The sequence below is a fragment of the Zonotrichia leucophrys genome, chromosome 18, assembly GCF_028769735.1.
Source record: "Zonotrichia leucophrys gambelii isolate GWCS_2022_RI chromosome 18, RI_Zleu_2.0, whole genome shotgun sequence".
Taxonomy (NCBI): Eukaryota; Metazoa; Chordata; class Aves; order Passeriformes; family Passerellidae; genus Zonotrichia; species Zonotrichia leucophrys.
In genome coordinates, this window is record NC_088187.1 from 264,423 (window position 1) to 284,320 (window position 19,898).

General features: G+C 49.1%; 1 protein-coding gene and 1 long non-coding RNA gene across 2 annotated transcripts; one reads left to right on the top strand and one right to left on the bottom strand.

Annotated features, from left to right (window-relative positions):
- The first annotated feature begins 787 nt into the window (after positions 1-787).
- LOC135455387 (UDP-N-acetylglucosamine transferase subunit ALG13 homolog) lies at positions 788-2,432 on the top strand. Its single transcript, XM_064728545.1, has 3 exons — positions 788-957; positions 1,376-1,535; positions 1,713-2,432. The coding sequence occupies exons 1-3, from the start codon at positions 877-879 to the stop codon at positions 1,985-1,987; spliced, it is 516 nt and encodes a 171-aa protein (XP_064584615.1). The 5' UTR covers positions 788-876; the 3' UTR covers positions 1,988-2,432.
- Positions 1,531-2,679, bottom strand: LOC135455388 (uncharacterized). Its single transcript, XR_010442317.1, has 3 exons — positions 2,548-2,679; positions 2,365-2,463; positions 1,531-1,735 (listed from the first exon to the last, which is right to left on the bottom strand). It is a non-coding gene; the product is annotated as an uncharacterized LOC135455388 (long non-coding RNA).
- Positions 2,680-19,898: the final 17,219 nt, after the last annotated feature.

Here is a 19,898-nt window from a genome sequence, read left to right on the forward strand (position 1 = left end):
GCATTAACATGGCAGTCAGAGGTTTCCACAAGAAGCTGCATCCTTCTTCCAACACCATGTATACACAACTGTGTATACAGTTGGGACCTCATCTGTTGACTTTAATTCAGGGAATAAATAGATTTAGATGTCTAACTTTGGTTTATCTTTGTAGCAAATTATGCATTGTGTAACACTTACTAATAAGGACAAAACTGCCAGCTCTGTTTGTGCAACTGTTCAGGGGTCATTCTTACTCTTCAGTGAACACATTTACCACATCTAATATTCATAACTGTGTTAGCACATTTAATATTCATGATTTTGGGGTAGAAGTTAAAGTGTTACTCTCCCAGTAAGTGTTGTGGGAGGCTTGGGCCAGTGTCAGTCTGTAAAAGGAGGGTGGCTGTGGCCCTGCTCTGGCAATGGCACTTCTGAACACACCCACACAGGCCGTCCGCGAGTTATGTGCGTCCCCAAGGCTGAAATAACACGTGCAGGCCAAAACTTTTCGAATCCCTTTTCCAAATTTATTTTTTACCTCTTCTCCTTGAAAATCTAAAAACCTGGAACAGTCTTGGCTACGCCTCTAAACGCGTAAACGGACAGTGGGCTCGTTAGAGTGGCCACCATCGCTGCTGGTGCGGTACCGTGAGGGAGAACCTCACGGCTCAGTGGCACCAGCCCCGCCGAAACGGGCGGACGGGAAAAACCCATGAAGAGGAAGCCACGGTAAGGGACAGGGAAGGACAAAGAGGGACAGGGAGGCACAAGGAAAGACAAGGAGGGACAGGGAGGGAAGGAAGCGTTCCCGCCCGCCATTTCGGGAGCTCTGCGTGGGCGGGCGGCGCCCCCTGGCGCCCCACAGCCGTCCTGTCCCGGCTCGGCCCGGCGGCCATGCAGTCTGCGTTCGTCACCGTGGGCACCACCAGCTTCGATGAGCTGATCGCCACGGCCCGCTCCCCGCCCGCGCTGCAGGTCAGCCGGCCGAGACACCGACACCGACCCCGGCCCGGGCCCGGGCCTGCCCTCCCGGGGCTGGCGCCTGTGCGCCGCGGACTGCCCCGCCCTCCCTGCCGCGTCCCGGCAGCGGTGCCGGGGTGCCTGAGGCCGTCTGGGCGGTTCGGGGGTGCCCGGCGGAGAAGCATGAAGTGTTTCTGGCTGGAGGAAGGGGAGGGATGGCCTGTGGAACGGGGAGGGGGCAGTGATACCGGGGCCGGGGCCGAGGCCGTCGGGAGCTGGGCAGAGCCCTCACACAGCCTCTCTATCCCCGCCTCACCCCCGTCGTTCCACCTCCGTCATCCCCCCCTTCTTCTCCATCTCTCTCTCCATCCCCCCTCCCCACCATCTTCTCCGCCCCCGTTATCGCCTCCATTCCCCGGTGCCGTGCCCGCAGGCGCTGCAGAGCCGTGGGGACCAGAAGCTGGTGCTGCAGGCGGGCCGGGGCTCGCTGCCGCAGCCCAGCAGCAGCCCGGCCGTGGCGGTGGAAGCGTTCCGGTTCAAGGACTCGCTGGCTGAGGAGCTGCAGAGCGCAGACCTGGTCGTCAGCCACGCAGGTACAGCCCGGCTGCTTCTGGGGCTGCGGGAGCTCCGTGGGATGAGGTCTCTCCATCCCGGGGTGAGCTGGCTGGGAGTGCTGAGCTCCACAGCTGGGTTGTTCAAGAGGCTCCCCTCTTTCAGCAGCGAGTAGGGGGATATTTGTTCTCTCACCATGTTTTCTGTTCCTCTCGTAGGTGCTGGTAGCTGCCTGGAGACTCTAGAGAAAGGAAAACCACTAATAGTAGTAATAAATGACAAGCTGATGAACAACCATCAGCTTGAGCTGGCCAAACAGCTGCACAGAGATGGCTGTGTCCTCTACTGTAACTGCAAGTATGGAGCTGCTGGGGCTGTTCCTGCTGGGCAAGAGCATTCAGTCCATGTGACTGCACAGCTGAGAACGCGGCAAGGAAATTTACATCCTTCTCTGTCATCTCCATCTGGATACAACATTTTCCAGAGTGAATAGACTAACACTACGTAGAAATTTACCACACTTACCAAGCCTTTTTACCACGACCTCTTATAATTATTTTTTTCCATTTGAGGTAACATGTATTTAGATTAAAAAAAGAAAAACACTTCGATTCAGGGGATTAATAAAGCAGATATAGATATTATCTGGTTAGTAACTTTAAATACCCCTGTCTTTCAAGTACTCATTCAGGCTGCCCTTTTAACCAAACTTCCTTAATCCACCATACCATCTGACAAGGAGTTTCACAGATCTACTGCCTGTCACTTCAGGAGAAAAATTTAAACTAAACTAACAAAAACACACAAAAAAACCCCTACCCCACAAACAAACAATGTGTGAATAAATCCCACCATCACCAAAACTCCTACCTTCTTTTTTTACAGTTCATCCTGACTCCTGTTGGGTTCATTTCTTCTCCTGGTTTTGACTGTATCTTACTGTTTTCTCTTTACTCATGATCGACTCCACTTAAAAAAAAAAAAAAAAGATGACTTTTAAACTGAAGGCAGAAAAAATGTAACTCCCTTTATTTAGTCTGCTATTACAGCGACCTGAAGAGGTCTTTATGGTGAGAGAGATGGATGAGAATCTCAGTTGATGATCAGAAGGCTGGATTTATTGATATATGATATATAATACATTATAACTATACTAAAAACAATAAGGAGAGAGGTTGCAGAGGCTGCTAAGCTAAGAATAGAATAGAAAAGAATGAATAACAAAGTTCTGTGTCCAGGGAATGTGTCCCTGAGCTTGCTTCTGTGATTGGCCCCCAATTGTAAACACGGAGCATGAGCCAATCACAGGATCACCTGCTACATTTCACAGCAGCCGATAACAATTGTTTACATTCTTCTTCTGGGGCCTTTGCTTCCCAGAAGATGCACAAATCCCAAAGAAAGGATTTCTGTGAAAAAATGTCTGCAATATCTCACCTTTCTAAATTGTATAAATTAAAAAGAAAAATGCTGATGTGAAATGAACAGGAAATTTCTTCATCTGTAAAATATACAATACTAACAAATCACTAAAACAATCCTACAATCTAAGAAAATGCAAAAAACAATGCAAAGAAAATTCAAGTCCAAGCAGCTGAGTTTCAGGAACAGTCCATGGGCTGAAGTTGTTTCTTTTGGACATCTGAGAGTCCTTTTTGGTCCTGAAAACAGACTTGCTGCAAAAGAGTCCCATCAATAGTTATCAAAAAACCATTGACAGTCTTACAACAGTTTCAAACAATTTCAAACAATTTGAACAACTTTGGAATGTGCTTTTCTGGCCCTTCAATGCTTCAGTGCTTCAGAGCTGCTGCCCGCTATTTTCAATCCTTTTTATTTCATTTTAATTTTTTTTTTTTTTGATCGAAAAGGAAAAGAGCAGCAGGCGAGCAGAGCAGTGCCAGAGAAGGAAAAGGCCCTGGGGGCCCTGGCCCATGATGGACCAGGAACCCCAAAACTGGCCCGCAAAGGGGGACCAGGACCAGTAGGAGAAACTTCAACTCCCAGAAACATCAAGAGGCCAAGTGATGGCCCTGGCCCAGAAACTTCCTGAGCCCAACAGCCCAGGCCAAACCCATGAGGCAGGCTCTGCATTCCCACAGGCCTGCACCCTGCTGCCAGTACAATGGCAGCACAGGTGGTGACACGCTTCCTTTTCCCAAAACCACTGAGGCATGCCAGCAGCAGGGGAATAGAAGCCTTCCCCAGAAATCCCATCTGGGGTCTGGAGATGTTTGTTCCCCACAGCAAACCAGCTATGGTCTCCTCCATCTGTGCCCTCTTCCCCTGCAATGCAAATGCATCAGGTGTATCTTCCATCCGCCCCATGGCACCATCCCCACTGGGCTGGGGACCAAAGGCAGAACTCTCGGGACGCACCTGCCCCCCGCCACTAGGGCGCAAGAGGGGCGGCAGAGATGGCAGCCTCCATAGGACAATCCCCGAAAAAACACCCCTCAGCCTGCCGAGAATGCTGATCGTGAAAGCAGGCAAACGCACTGCCCCCACAGTCAGCTGGCGGGCAGCCCCCGCTCCACGGAAGGGGAGGCCAGCCACCGGGGCTGCTGCTACAGCAGCCGGTCCCGGATGGTCCGAGCTCGAACAAGCCGCTGGTTCCAGGGCAGTCTCTGACGCAGACACGGAGGACAGAGTCTCCGACAACGGCAGAACTGCTGGGGCAGCCGGTGGAAGCAGCGGGGGGTTCGGAACAGGGGAGGGAATCACGCTGGATGTAGGAGCAGCCGCGGGCTGTTCCGAGGTTCCCGCGGGTTCGGTGCCGTCTTCAACATGATCCTGAACAGGGACCGTCTCGGCTTGAGGCGGCGGGGAGGCCGGTGGAAGCGGCGGAGGGGCCGAAGGGGCTGGAGAGAATCCCTCCTCTGCTGAGCTGGAAGCTGGAGACGCGTGGTCGTCGCCTGGCAACTCAGGCACAGGAAGTGCTGCTTCTGCATTCTCAGACGCAGGCTGGGAAGCCGGCGAAGCCGCAGGCGGGACCACCTGGAGAGGCGGAGACGGGATCACCCGGAGAGGCAGCCGCGACGGTGGCAGGGGCGGGGGGGCCTTTGGGACCGGTGCCACCTCCATCTCTGAGCGGGGCGGGGTCCGAGAGGCCGGCTGTGGCAGCACCGTCCACTCCCATCCCCCCTGTGGGGGAGAAGGGGGGGAAAGAGAGCAGTCCATCTGTGCAGGCTCCGGAGAAAGAGTAAAAAAAACTTCTTCTTCAGGCGAAGTTTCACCCCCCCGCCGCAAAGCAGGGGGGGCTGGAAGCCCCAACTCATCCCCCACCGGGTCTTCTCCCACTGGGGACGGTGGAAACGGAGCCTGCCCATAGCAGTTAGAAATCCATTGAAAAACAGCTGCTCTGCGTTTCAGAACTGGGAAGAGCTTTATAAATGCCGGGTAGATAGAAGGAAGGACACGTCCCTGGCTCCAGACGAACTGGAAAATGGCATCCATGCACTCCCACACGAAAACATCCAAAGCGTATAGGACATCAGTAAAGAACCCAAAAAGCTTTGCCCATCGAAAGAACTCATAGAGATCTGTTGCTGACAGAAAAAAACCATCTTCTCTACACCATGTTTGCCAGAGGGCAATAAGTTTCTCCTCTGAAGGAGAGAACTGAACCTCTTCCTCCAAGGCATGTGTCTGCCATACAAACAGCCACAAACTTCTGAGGGCTGGTTCATCAAGAAGGGCTGAATCCTCAGGGATAGAAAAGCCAACAGTACCTTTTGAAAGAGTCCAGCTTGCTCTGGCCAGCTCCACGGTTCTGCTGCTCGTTCCGAACATCTTGCCTGAAGGTTTTCCAGAAGAAGGTTCACTTGTGGTCAGCCTTGGCTGTGAACTCTGTCCAAATCAGGATCTTCAGTTCTTCAGCTCCTGGCTTGAATCCACTTCTGTGGTCACTTCAAAGCAACCATCACATGCTACACATACAGGATTTTTCCCAGTGCAGCAATTTGCTCCTCTGGTCTTATCAAATTAATTTTTGCTCTGACACGAGGGGTCACCAGATATTACAGTGACCTGAGGAGGTCACTGGGTGAGAGAAGGACGAGAATCTTGTTTCTTGATCAGAAGGCTAGATTTATTGATATATAATATATAATACATTATAACTATACTAAAAAGAATAAGGAGAGAGGTTGCAGAGGCTGCTAAGCTAACAATAGAATAGAAAAGAATGAATAACAAAGTTCTGTATCCAGGGAATCTGTCCCCGAGCTGCTCCTGTGATTGGCCCTTAATTGTAAATACGGAGCATGAGCCAATCACAGGATCACCTGCTACATTTCACAGCAGCCGATAACAATTGTTTATATTCTTCTTCTGGGGCCTGAGCTTCCCAGAAGATGCACAAATCCCAAAGAAAGGATTTCTATGAAAAAATGTCTGCGACAAGGTGGTGGTGAAAAGAGGATTAAGTACAGAACTGGGAGAGGGAAAAAATTGTATTTCCTTTGGTATTGCTTTTTTAGTAACCCTGGAAGCAAAACCAAAGTAGGGAAAAGTTATTTGTCACATTTTTGCCTTGAATTCATGCAGCACTGTTGGTGTTGATAATGTGACTGATAAGGGCAGGTCTGCGAGCCCAGCTTCCAGTCTGTCTGCTGCAATTTCTAATTGCAGCACATTTAATTTGGCAATTTAATAGAGGCTTTTTAAAAGGGAGCAGCCTGGTAAAAAAGTCACAGTGAGATGAAAATGAGCCCTGAACAGCTGATGGGATTTTGAGCTGCTGTGCCCTGTATACCAGTGTAATCACCTGCTCCCGGTGTGCTTTACCTGCCCTAGGTAAGCTCTACCTGCCCAGGTGTGCTTTACCTGCCCCAGGTGAGCTTTACCTTCCCCAGGTGTGCTTTACCTGCCCCAGGTGAGCTCACCTCTTCGATGAGCACCGCCATATTCTGCTTAGCCTTGCTCAGCCGCTCCCTGAGGGCTCCCTCTGGGCTCGGGCTCTTGCTGCACTCGGCCACGGTGGCCCCGTGCTCGGCCTGGGGACATTGGGGACAGTGAGAAAAAATGGGAGAAAATTCAGGAAAACCGGTGGAAAATTTAGGAAAAAACTGGGAAAAAAAAATTGGGCGAAAAACGGTGAAAAAACGGGGAAAGAATGGTGGAAAAGTGGGGAAAAATGCAATTGGGGGCATTGGGGACAGTCGGGGGATTGAGGACATTGGGCATAGTCAGAAATAATGGGAAACATGGGAAAAAATGGGTGGAAAAATGGAAAAAATTGGATTGTGGACATTGGGCAGAAATGGGAGAAAAAAGGGGGAAAAATGGGAGAAAAAAGGGGAAAATGGTGGAAAACTGGGAAAAAATGGGATTGGGGACATTGGGCAAAAATGGTGAAGAAAGGGAAAAAATGGTGGAAATTTTGGAAAACATAGGATTGGGGCCATTGGGGCCATTGAGGACATTGGGGCCATTTTGGAGCCATTTGGGGACACTGAAGCCATTTTAGGACTTTGGGGACATTGGGAACATTGGGAAAAAATGGTGAAAAAATGGGATCGGGGTCATTGGGGACATTGACAGGATTGGGGACATGGAGGCCCCTCTTATTCCCGCATTATTTCCCCATTCTTTCTCAGTTCTTGCCCTGTTCCCCCTATATTCCCCCATTACTCCCCTGTTATTCCCCCATTATCCCTCCATTATTCCTGTTATTTCCCCCATTATCTCCCCATTATTCCCCCATTATTTCCCCATTATTTCCCCTATTATTCCCTTGTTATTCCCCCATTATTCGCCTGTTATTCCCCCATTATCCCCCCATTATTTCCCCCATTATTGCCCTGTTATTTCCCCCCTTATTCCCCCATTATCCCCCTGTTATTTCCCTCTTTATTCTCCCCATTATTCACCTGTTATTCCACCATTAATACCCCATTCTTTCCCTGATTTTCCACCTATATTACCCCATTAGTTCCCTGTTATTCCTCCATTATTTCCCCCATCATTTCCCATTTCCTCTCCCCATCATTCCCCCGTTATTCCCGGTTATTCCCGGTGCCGTTCCGGTACCTGGAGTCCACTTTATTCTATTTTATTGTATTTTCTTGTATTTAATTTAATTTAATTTGATTGTATTTTACTTATATAATTATATTTATTTATCCTTTTTATTTATATAAGTATACATATAAATGGAAATATACGAATTTTATACATAAATGTAAAAATATGCCTATAAATACACCTATAAAGCAGAAATATAAGTATGCCTATAAATATAAATTTATACTTTATTAATATAGAACAGTACTTAAAAATATTTATATGAAAATCCCAATAATAAAAAATAAATCTCAATTTCCATATTTTTATCCATCAACTTTCCTCTTTACGCTTTGATTTCTTAACCTTTACTTATTCTTTTTATCTCTAAATTTTGATTGTTTTTATCTGTAAACTTTGATTTCTGAGATTTGTTTTTCAACTTCATTTTATGGTTTTTATCTCTAAATTTGATTTTTGGACTTGATTGGTAAACTTTGATTTATTCCTTTTACCTCTAAATTTTGAATTATTGTTTTAACTTTAATTTATTCTTTTTATCCCTAAATTTTGATTTACAGACATTGTCCTTAATTTTAATTTATTAATTTTATCTCTAAATTTGGTTTCTGATTTTTTTCCCCCAATCTTTGATTTCTACATCTTAGTTTTCAATTTTGATTTTGGAATTTTATCTCTCAACTTTAATTTACAGATTTATTTTTTCCTCCAACCTTTGATTTATTCTTTTTATCTTTCATTTATTCTTTTTATCGTTAACCTTTGATGTATTATTTTTATTTCTGAAATCTGTTTTTTTTATCTCATATTTACCCTTTGATTTCTGGATTTGATTTCTGCTTTTTTCTCCTTCCCTTTTCTACTCAAAGTTCCAGGAATTTTTTCCCTCCCCCATAAAATTTCTGGGATTGAGTTCTCTGAATATTCCCTGAAAATTCCCTGAAATTTCCATAATTTTTCAACCCTGAAGTCTCTGAACTTCCCCAAAATTTCAGCCCAAAAATCATCAGAAAATTCCCCAAAACCCAACCCCAAAATTCTCTGAAAATTCCCAGAATTTCCCCCAAATTTCCAGCCCTAAAATTCCCGGGATTTCCCAGAAATTCCTGTGGGATCTCAGCACCTCAGGACTGAGGTGCCGAGTCACCGAGACCACCCTTGGGGGGCTCGGGAGTCCTGGAATGTTCCAGAAGTGTCTGGTGGCTGGACTTTGATCCTACACAGGAGACGACACCTGTATGAGGATAGGAGGATTTCACCGGGGTGAATGGTGAAGGGATTAGTTAATTAGAGGGTGAGACACAGGGTTTAGGATTTCTGTACAGGGGGGTTTAGAGAAGTAAGATGGAGGAATTGGGGCGTGTCCTGTCCTTCTTCTTCTTCTTCTTCTCCTCCATCTTCTGTGGTGATGGTGGCACTTTGGGATTGGTCATTACTGAAAGTGCACCGGGCAATAAGAATAAATGGTATTGGGGAAAAATGATAAATATTGTACACGTAACTTTGGGTATAAAGATAGGTGACTGTCCAGAGGGCGAGACAGTGTGCTCATGGCTGGCTGCTGAGCAGAGCTCTGTCGGGCCGAGAGAAAATCTTTTAGATAAACAATTAATAAACACAGAGACCGAAAGAAGAACTGAAGCCTCTTCTCGTTCTTTGATACGCGGGCTGCCCCAAGGCCACCCCGGGCCTTTCCAGGCCCTCCAAACAGCCGAAAACTGGACAATTCCCAACCCCAAAATTCTGTGAATTTCCCCCAAATCCTTGTCCTGGAATTCCCTGAAATTCCCATAATTTTGAACCCTTAAATTTTATCAATTTCCAGCCCTGAAATTCCCCCAAATCCCAACCCAGAAATTCTCTGAAATTCCTTGGAATTCCTCAGACTCTCAGCCCTGAAATTTTCTAAAATTTCCTGGAATTCTCAACCGTGGAACTTCCTGAAATTCCCCAAAATTCCCCCAATTCCCAGCCCTGAAATTCCTTGGAATTCCTCAAATTCCCAGCCCTGAAATTCTCCCAATGCCCAACTCCAAAATTCCCTGGAATTCCCCCAATTTCCAACCATAAAATTCTCTGGAATTCCTCCAATTCCCAGCCTTGAAATTGACTGAAATTCCCTGGAATTCTCTGCTTTGGAATTCCTGAAATTCCAAATTCCCAGCCCTGAAATTCCCCCAAATCCCAGCCCTATAATTCCCTGTATTTCCCAGAAATTCCCAACTCTAAAATTATCTGAATTTACCCCAAATCCTTGACCTGGAATTTCCTGGAATTCCCTGAAATTCCCCCAAACCCCAATCCCAAAATTCCCTGGAATTCCCAGTCCTGAAATTCCCTAAAACCCTGAAATACCCATAATTTTGAACCCTGAAATTCCCCCAAATCTCAGCTCAAAAATTTCCTGAAATTTCCCCAATTCCAAGCCTGGAAATCCCTGAAAATTCCTGAAATTCCCTGGAAATCTCAGCCCTGAAATTCCCCAAAATTCTTCAAAATTGCCCCAAATCCCAGTCCTGAAATTCCCTGGAATTCCCCCAGATCCCAACGCAGAAATTCCCAGAAAATTCCCTGGAATTCCCAGCCCAGAAATTCTCCCCAATTCCCCAAAATTCCCCCAATTCCCAATGCTGAAATTCCCTGAAATTTCCCCAAATCACAACCCCAAAATACCCTGAAAATTCCCTGGAATTCCTCTAATTTCCAACCCTGAAATCCCTGAAGAATCCTGGAAAAATCCCCCAAATCCCAAGCCTGAAATTTTGCAAAATTCCTCAAATTTCCCCACCCTGGAATGCCCTGAAATTTCCCCAAATCCCAGCGTTGAAATTCCCTGGAATTTCCCCAATTCCCTGCCCCGAAATCCCCAGAAATTCCGCCAAATCCCAGCCCTGGAATTCCCCAAAATTCCCGGAAAATCCCAGCCCTGAAATTCTTTGGAATTCCCTGGAATTTCCCCCAATCCCAAATTTCCCCCATATCCCACCCCTGACTCCCTAAAATTCCATGAAAATCCATGAAATTCCCATCATTTCCAGTCCTGAAATTCCCCAAAAATTCCAGCCCTAAAATCACGCAAAATCCCTCAAATCTCGCCGAGAAAATTCCCCTCAATCCCCCAATTGTCAACTCCAAATCCCCCAAATCCCAGCCCAAAAATTCCCCCAAATCCCCTCAATTTCCAGTCTCAAATACCCCAATTCCCACTTCCAAACTTCCCTGAAATTCCCCCAAAATCCCACAAATCCCCCAATTCCCATCCCCAAAATTCCTCAAAATCTCAGCCCCAAACTCCCCCAAATTCCACCCCCAAAATTCCCAAATCCCGTCGCCAAAATCTTCCAAATTCCCCCCAATTCCCACCCTCAAAATTCTCTGAAATTCCCCCAAATCCCAGCCCTAATATTCCCCCAAATCCTCCCAAATTTCCCAAAATTCCCCCCAAAATTCCCAAAAAATGACCCTATTTTTCCCCAGTTCTTGACTGCAAAATCCTCCCAAATGTCTCCCAAAATCCCCTTCAAAATTCCCCTCAAAATTCAACTAAAATCCCCCCATAATTCCCTCAAAATCCCCCTAAATTCTCCCCAAGATTCGCCTAAAAATTCCCCCAATTCCCGATCCCCAAATTTCCCTAAATTCCCCCAAAAATTCTGCTAAAAATTCCCCAAAATCCCACCCCATAGATCATCCCCATGCCCCATAGATCCTGAATCCCTGCATGGCCTGGGGGCGATCCACAGGTGTGACCCATAGATCTGCCCTATAGATCCCCATTTGTCTCCAAAATCCCCATTTTCTTCCCCAAATCTCCATTTTGTTTCCCTGGGATTTTTTCCCAAAATCCCTATTTTTTTCCCCAGTTTTTCCTAAAATCCCCTTTCCCCCCCTCATTCTTCCCTCATTTCCCCCCATTTCTTCCCCAAACCCCCATTTTTTCCCCATGCTTTTTTCCCAAAACCCCCGGGGATTTTCCCCCAAATCCCCATTTTTCCCAATATTCCAATTTTTCCCCATTCCCTCCCATTTTGTCCCCATTTTTCCTCCATTTTGTCCCCATTTTTTCCCCAAATCACCATGATTTTTCCCCAATCCCCATTTTGCCAAAAATCCCCGGTTTTGCCCCATTTTTGCCTCATTTTGCCCAAAATCCACGGTTTTGCCCCATTTTTGCCCCATTGTTGCCCCCGGACCGTTTTCCCGTGTTCCCGGAATTCCCAGCGGCGCCGCGGCCCCGCCCAGCAGGAAGAGCGCCCCCATCGCCACCTCGCGGCGGCGGCAGGAACTGCAGGGGGAGAATCCTCAACGACATTTTGGGCAAAATAATCGGGATTTTGGGAACAAATAATGAGGATTGGGGATTTATTGGGGAACTATTGGATTCATTAAGGATGTATTAGGAATTTATTAGGGAATTAATTGGGGAATTATTGAGGATTGTTTTGGGGATTATTGAGGAATTATTGGGGATTATTGATTAATTATTAGGGAATTATTGAGGATTTATTGGGAATTTATTAGGGATTTATTGGGGGATTATTGGAAAAATATTGGGGATTTATTGGAGAGTATTACATATTTGTAAGGAATTATTGGGGAATTATTGGATTTATTAGGGATTTTTTAAGGATTTATTAGGGATTTATTGGGAATTTATTAGGGATTTATTGGGGATTTATAAAAATTATTGGGCATTATTGGGGAATTTTTGGGGATCTATTGATGAATTATTGGGGGATTTCTTGGGGAATTATTTGAAAATTATTGGGAATTTATTCGGGTATTATTGGAGATTTATTGGGAATTATTGGGGAATTATCTGATTTATTAAGGATTTATTAGGGGTTTATTAGGCATTAACTGGGGAATTATTGAGGACTTTTGGGGATTTATTGAGGAATTATTGAGGATTTATTGGGGAATTATTGGAGATTATTGCGGATTTATAAGGAATTACTGGGGGATTATTGGGCGGTATTGGGGAATTATTTGATTTATTAAGGATTTTTTAGGGATTTTTTAGGGATTTATTGATGATTAATTGCGAAATTATTGATGAATTATTAGGAAAATATTGGGGAATTACTGAGGATTTAGTAAGAAATTATTGGGGATTATTGATTAATTATTAGGGAATTATTGGGGATTATTTGGGATCTATTGGGGAATTATTGATGATTTATTGTGGAATTATTGATGAATTATTAGGGGAAATATTGGGGAATTATTGGGGATTTATTAAGGAATTATTGGGGAATTATTGGGGGGTTATTGGGGAATTATTGGGGATTTATTGGGGAATTATTGAGACTCCTAAACTGGGATTTAGGAGTCCCAAACTGGGATTTAGAAGCCCCAAACTGGGATTGGGACCCCAGACTGGGATTTGGGATTTTTGGGGTTTATTTTTGGGTATGGAGAGAAAAGGGGGGAGGGGAGAGCCCAGGGGGAATTCTCAGGGTGAATTTTGGGGTCCTGGGATGGATTTTGAGGGTTCCAGGTTGGGGGTTCCAATTGAACCCAGGGAACCCTCCCCAATTAAACATGGGGACCCTAACTAAAAATCCGGACCCCCCAATTAAGCCCTGGGACCTCTTAATTAAACACAGAGACGACAATTAAGCCCTGGGATCCCCAAGTTAAGCCCCGGACTCCAATTAAACCCCGGCGCCCCTCCCCAATTAAACCCCGGGACCTCTCCGCCCTTTCCCGGCCAGGAGTGGGCGTGGCCAATAGGTGAAGTGGGCGTGACCGGGCTCTCAAACCCCGCCCACGCACGTGGTCACGCGGGCGGGCACGCGGTGGCCGCGTGGGGCGGGGGGGCGGGGCCGCGTGGGGAGGGGCCGGGGGGGTGGCGCGTGCGTGGAGCCATCGAAGGTGCCAGAAGGATCTGGGCGGCGGAGCCGGTGAGGGGAGAGGGGTCCCGGGACCCCCTTGGGGGGAGTTAGGGACGGGGGGGACCCCCGGGAAGGGCGAGTCGTGAGGGGAAAGGCGGCCCTAAGGGGCGGGGAGGGGGCTCGGGGAGGGGTTCTGAGGGGTTTGTGAGGGCAAACACCCCCTGAGAGGAATCTGTGAGGGGATCTGGGGAGTTCTGAGGGGTTTGTGAGGGGAAACAGCCCCTGAGGGGTCTTTAGGAGGGATCCGTGAGGGGAAAGTGCCCTTGAGGCGGATCTGAGAGGGGTTTGTGAGGGGTTCTGGAGAGTTCTGAGGGGATCTAAGGGTGTTTGTGAGGGGAAACCTCTAGTGAGGGAGTTCTGAGGGGATTTGTGAGGGGAAATAGTCCCTGAGGGGCATCTGGGAGGGGTTCGTGAGGGGATAAAACCCCTGAGAGGGTTCTGAGGGGTTTCTGAGGGGAAGCGCTTCCTGAGGGGGATCTCTGAGGGCATCCGGGGGGTTCTGAGGAGGTTTGTGAGGGGAAACTGCTTCTGAGGGGGCTCTGGGAGGGGTTTTGGGGGGATTTGTGAGGGAAAATGGTCCTGAGAGGGCTCTAGGTGGTGTTTTGAGGGGGTTTGTGAGGGCAAGCGGCCCCTGAGGGAGCTTTAGGAGGGGTTCTGAGGAATTCATGAGGGGAAACAGCCCCTAAGGAAGATCTGGGAACGGGAAACAGCCCTTGAAGGGGATCTGAGAGGGGATCCCGAGAGTTCTGAGGGGTTTATGAGGGGAAACCTTCACTGAGGGGGTTCTGAGGTGATCTGAGAGGGTTCTGAAGGGTTTGTGAGGGGAAACTACCCCCTGAGGGGACCCTGAGGGGCTTTTGGGGTGTCCTGTAGGAGCTTTGAGGGGTTCCTGAGGAGTTTTAGGGTGTCTCTGAGGGATTTTGGGGAGTCCCTGAGGAACTTTGGTGCGTTTCTATAGTTTTTTGGGGGTTTCCTGAGGAGTTTTTGGAGATCTTCACTAAGGAACCCCCTCCCAAATATTTTTGAGTGTCTGTCACTTCATGGACACCCCAAAACCATCCCCTCCCCTTATTCCTCCTCCACTTTTACCTCAATTTTTCCATTTTTCACCAATTTTATAACGAAAGTGGTGGGGAGGTGACACCACCCAGAACAGAGATTGTCCCCTCACACCCTGGTGCCACCAGGTCACTGTCACCCCCCCATCCTCCATGTCCCCTGTCCCCCAGGTGCCACCAGGTCATTGTCACCTGTGTGCCCTCAACCCCAGGTGCCACCACCTCCCTGTCACTGTCACCCCTCACACTCCCCACTGTCCTCCAGATGCCACCAGGTCACTGTCACCCCTCTCCCCCAAGTGCCACCACAGCCTGTCACCATGACCTCTGTGTGTGCCCTGTGTGTCACCCCCGTGTGCCCCAGCACCACCTGCTCAGGTGTGTCACCTTGAAGAGACCGAGGCCAGGTGAGTGACAGGGCTGTGTGTCACCTCTGTCACCTCCCTGTGTCCCCTCTGTGTCCCTCTGTGTCACCTTAAAGCTCCTGTGGCTTGGTCACTGTCACCTCCCTGTGTCCCTCTGTGTCCCCCAGCATGACCTGCTGCTCTGTGTAACCCTAAAGTGGTCAGAGCCACATTGGTGTCACCTCCCTGTGTCCCTCCTGTGTCCTTCTTTGTCACCCTAAAGTGGCCAAAGCCACATTGGTGTCACCTCCCTGAGGTGGCCATGCCTCCTTCAGTGTCTCTGTGTCATCCTAAACTTCCCTGTCTCCTCCCTGTGGTGGTCACACCTCCTCTGTGTCCTTCTGTGTCTGCTTAAAGTGGCCAAAGCCACATCGGTGTCACCTCCCTGTGTGGCCACACCCTCTCTGTGTCCCTTTGTGTCACCCCAAAGCTGCTGTCCCCTGCTCGGTGCCGCCTCCCTGTCCCCACCGTGTCCTCCCCCCTTGTCACCCCCTCGTTGTCACCCATGTCCCCCCCTGCTCTGGCCACCCTCCTGTTTCCCCTCTCCTGTCCCTGTAGTGTCCCTAAAGCCACCCCAGTGTCACCAGAATGTCCCCCAGTGTCACCTTGGTGGGCTGTGGGCTCTGACAGATGTCACACCCCAGTGTCCCCCCAGTGCCACCCTAGTGTCCCCCCCAGTGTTGCCTTGTCCTCCCAGCACTGACAGCTGTTCCTCTGTCCCCACAGTGTCACCCGAGCCTTCCCCCTTGTGTCCCTTCCCTGGGGGGCACCTGTGTCACCTCAGTGTCCCTCTGTCCCCCCGGCACTGACAGCTGTCCCTCTCTCTGTCCCCACAGTGTCACCTGAGCATTCCCCCTTGTGTCCCTGCCCTGGGGGGCAACTGCCCGAGCCCCGCCCAGCCCCGCCCCGAGCACTGGGACACAGGTGAGAACCTTGGGGACACTTTGGGGCACTTTGGGGTCACTTTGAGGCATTTTGGGTGCACTTTGGGGGGCTGGGGGGCACTTTGGGTCACCTTGGAGTCACCTTGGGGCACTTTGGGTCACTTTGGGGCAGTTTGTGTCAGTTTTGGGTGACTTTTGAGAACCTTGAGTTCATTTTGGGGCACTTTGGTGTCACTTTGGGATCACTTGGGGTGACTGGATCAGTTTGGGGTCACTTCGGGGACACTTTGGGGCAGTTTGGGCTCTCTTTGAGGCATTTTGGGGCACTTTGGGGTCAGCTTGGGTCATTTTGGGATGAGTTTGGGGTCACTTTGGGGGGCTGGGGGTCACTTTGAGTAATTTTTGTGGTCACTTTGGGGCATTTGGGGAGCTGTGGGTCACTTTGGGGTCACTCTGTGTCCCCTCAGGCTCCAGCTCACGGAGGCGGAAACGGAATTCCTGAAATTCCCGGTGGCCGCGGGGGCCCCTCCCCAACCGAGAGCCCCTGGCCGGGGTCACCTGTGGTACGGACTGGGAGGGTCTGAAATGGACTGGGACAAACTGGGAGGGGACTGGGATGGACTGGGACAAACTGGGAGGGACTGGGATAAACTGGGAGGGGATTGGGAGGGACTGGGATGGACTGGGAGCACTGTGAGTCTGTCCCAGAGAGAACTAGGAGGGGCAGGGATAAACTGGGAGGGACAGACTGGGACAAACTGGGAGAGCTGGGAGGGACAGACTGGGACAGGACGAGTATGGAACTGGGAGCACTGGGAGGGACAGAAACCAGTATGGGACTGGGAGGGACAAACAGGGAGCATTGGGAGGGACACACTGGGAACGTCCCAGTATGGAACTGGGAGCACTGGGATGTAAACAGGAAGTGGGAGGGCTGAGTGCCCCAGCCCAGGAACTGGGAGAACTGGGCAAACTGGGAGAACTGGGAATTCCCTGTGAGGTCACTGGGAGCACTGGGATGCCCAGTCCAGTGCTGGAACTGGGCAAACTGGGAGAACTGGGAGGGACAGACTGGGCAAACTGGGAGGGACAAACTGGACAAACTGGGAGAACTGGACCTGCTGAGACGATTCTGAGGCTTGTGGGGCAGTGAGGCACTGGGTTATACTGGGAGCTCTAGGAGTGCTGAACTGGGTTATACTGGGAGCACTGGGAATGCCAGTTCTGTAGGTCCAGTATAGGGTAACTGGTTCATACTGGGAGAACTGGGAATGCCTATTCTATAGGACCAGTATAGAATTATACTGGGGCCATGTTCCAGTATGGATACTGGGCATACTGGGGGAACTGGACCTGGCCTTTCCCCCTGCCCACCTTACTGGTCCCTACTGTTTCTTACTGGTGTGTGCTCATCTATATTGGTTTTCAGAGGTCCTGACTGGTTTATACTGGTTTATACTGGTTTCCAGATATCTGACTGCGTATCCGAGCATCAGCGGGCATGGCCTTGAGCCGGCCCTTACTGGTTTATGCTGGTTCTGACTGGTTTATACTGGTTCTTACGGGTTTTCACACATCCATCTCTGTCTGAACCGAGCACTGTGAGCATGAGTGCTCTGAGTTATACTGGGCAATACTGGGTTATACTGGGTTATAGTGCTCTGTACTGGTTCTAACTGGTTTATACTGATTCTAACTGGTTTATTATCCTGGTTTATACTGGTTCACAGACCTCTATGTCTGCACCAAGCACTGCAAGCATGAGCATGCTCTGGGTTATACTGGGTTAGATTGGATTGCAGTGGGTTAGACTGGGCTATACTGTTCCATACTGGTCCATACTGGTTCTGACTGGTTTATGCTGGTTCCAGACATCCGTCTCTGAGTCCAAGCCAAGTACTGCAAGCATGAGTGCTGTGGGTTATACTGGGATATACTGGGCTGTACTGTCATGGTTTGGGCCTGGCATAGAGCCAGTGCCCCCATGAGAACACCCTCTCCCTGGTGTCCGCTGTAAGATGTGACCAGGAATAAGCAAAACAGGCTCCAGCTTAAACATAAAGAAAACTTTATTACCTAAACTACAAGAAAAGAAGGAAAAACTATAGGAAAAAAACTAAGGAAAAAAAATTGAAAACCTTACAAAAACACTTTCGTCCTCCCCAACCACCAAAATTTCCCAATCCGATATATTCCCCCAAATCACCAACTGCCCAGCCTGGCACCACCCTTTTAGAATACTCAAACTTCAGTCCATGAAGAGGAGAGGAGTCCTTCTTGTTCCATAGGCTTCATCTGGAAACACGCTGAAACCTCGTGTGCTTCCATGTCACTTCGGCGCCGCCCGGAAAGTCCTTTTGCTGTTGTGACGTCTTCCTTCCATGCCCAGTGCTCTCACCACTGTGCATGGACCAGAGCTGCTTTTAGGGTTGTCTTTCAAGGATGCCTTGTCTCACTCCAAAAAGGCACAGTCTCTGCTTTGGGACATCTGTCCCCCCCATATTTTTCCAAGCCTCTGGGGCCGAAGGGTCTCCACGATGAACCCTCCTGGTTCTGAGGCACTGCTTCCCCCCAAGTGCAGTCTCTGTGTCACAGGAACAAACTGAGTCCATGGCCACACAAGAAAAGTCCAGCCAAAAGGCCACTGCAATCATCTCTCTCCACTCAGTTAATCGTCTCCACAATCCTTCGGGCCAGGTCCTTGTCTCATCTCATCTCCTATCTCCCTTCTTATTTAGCTCCGAGGAGGATCAGCATTTTTTTCAAGGTCCTAATCATGAAAGAAAAGGGTTAAAAGTTTCAGTCTCAGTCTGTCCCGGGGCTCCGGTACTCCCACACGCGCTGCTGCTCCGGCCGGGCTGCACTCTCCCCCCCCTTCTCCTCCTGGGCTGGCCGCTATCAAATTCAGATGCCGGCTCTCCTCTGGGGGGGGATGGCTGCCCGATGGCTGTCTCTTGGGGCTCCTCCACCCTTCCATCCTCAAGGGCCTCCTCACCCCCCATCTCTGTCCAGGCCCCGGGCCTACCGAATGGCTGCCCCTCCCCCGCCCAGCAGCAGCAGCTGGACAAGGGAGGGTGATCTGGACGTCCCAAGAGAGCCTCCAAGGCCGAAGCTCTGCTTTTAACCCCTGTGTATTCTTGGAGGTGTGTCCAAACCCCACTGGCCACACCAGGTGCCAATATCAAACTCCGAGCACCATTGGTTTGACCACAGCATCCCAGAATTCCCACTTCCTCCTGGTCAAACCACCACATGTACTGACCCGTAATGGTCCACACTGGTTCTAACTGGTTTATACCGGTTCCAGATATCCGCTTGCGAGTCCGAGCTGAGTACTGCGAGCATGAGCGCTTTGGGTTATACTGGGATATATAGGAATATATGGGGGTTATAATAGTCCATATTGGTCCATACTGGTCCTAACTGGTCTCTACTGGTTTTTACTGGTTCCAGACATCCGTATCAGAGTCCGAGCCGAGTAGTGTGAGCCCGAGCGCTCTGAGTTATACTGGGATATACTGGGATTATACTGGGTTATAGTGGTCTATACTGACCCATACTGGTTTCTAACTGGTCTATACTGGTTTATACTGGTTCCAGACATCTGTGTCCATGCCGTGCACTGCGAGCACGAGTGCTCTGGGTTATACTGGGATATACTGGGATAATACTGGATTATACTGATCTATAGTGATGTATACTGGTTTCTAACTGGCCTGTACTGGTTTTTACCTGCCCAGACATCCACCTGCGAGTCCGAGCTGAGCACTGCGAGCACGAGCGCTCTGTTACGCTGGGTTCCATGGGGTTATAGTGTTCCGTAGTGACTCATACTGACTCTAATTGGTCTATACTGGTCCATACTGGTTCCAGAGCGTGCCCTCCGCCGGGCCGTGACCTGGAGCCATGTTGGACCAGGCCAGCGGGTGCTGAAATCCCAGGATTTGGGCTCCATCCTGTGCGATAGCAAATTCTCGAAGTTGTCGTACTGGGCTTGGGGCACACTGAGCTAGACTGGGTTATTATACTGGTTTGTAGTGGTTTAGACTGGTTTAGGCTGGTTTATACTGGTTTATAGATATCTGTCTCTGTGTCCGAGCCGAGTACTATGAACATGAGTGCGCTCTGAGTTAT

Coding starts and splice junctions, on each gene's coding strand:
- LOC135455387 (XM_064728545.1), top strand. CDS start 877: ATGCAGTCTGCGTTCGTCACCGTGGGCACCACCAGCTTCGATGAGCTG. Junction 958..1,375: donor GCTCCCCGCCCGCGCTGCAG/GTCAGCCGGCCG, acceptor CCGTGCCCGCAG/GCGCTGCAGAGCCGTGGGGA. Junction 1,536..1,712: donor CCTGGTCGTCAGCCACGCAG/GTACAGCCCGGC, acceptor TTCCTCTCGTAG/GTGCTGGTAGCTGCCTGGAG.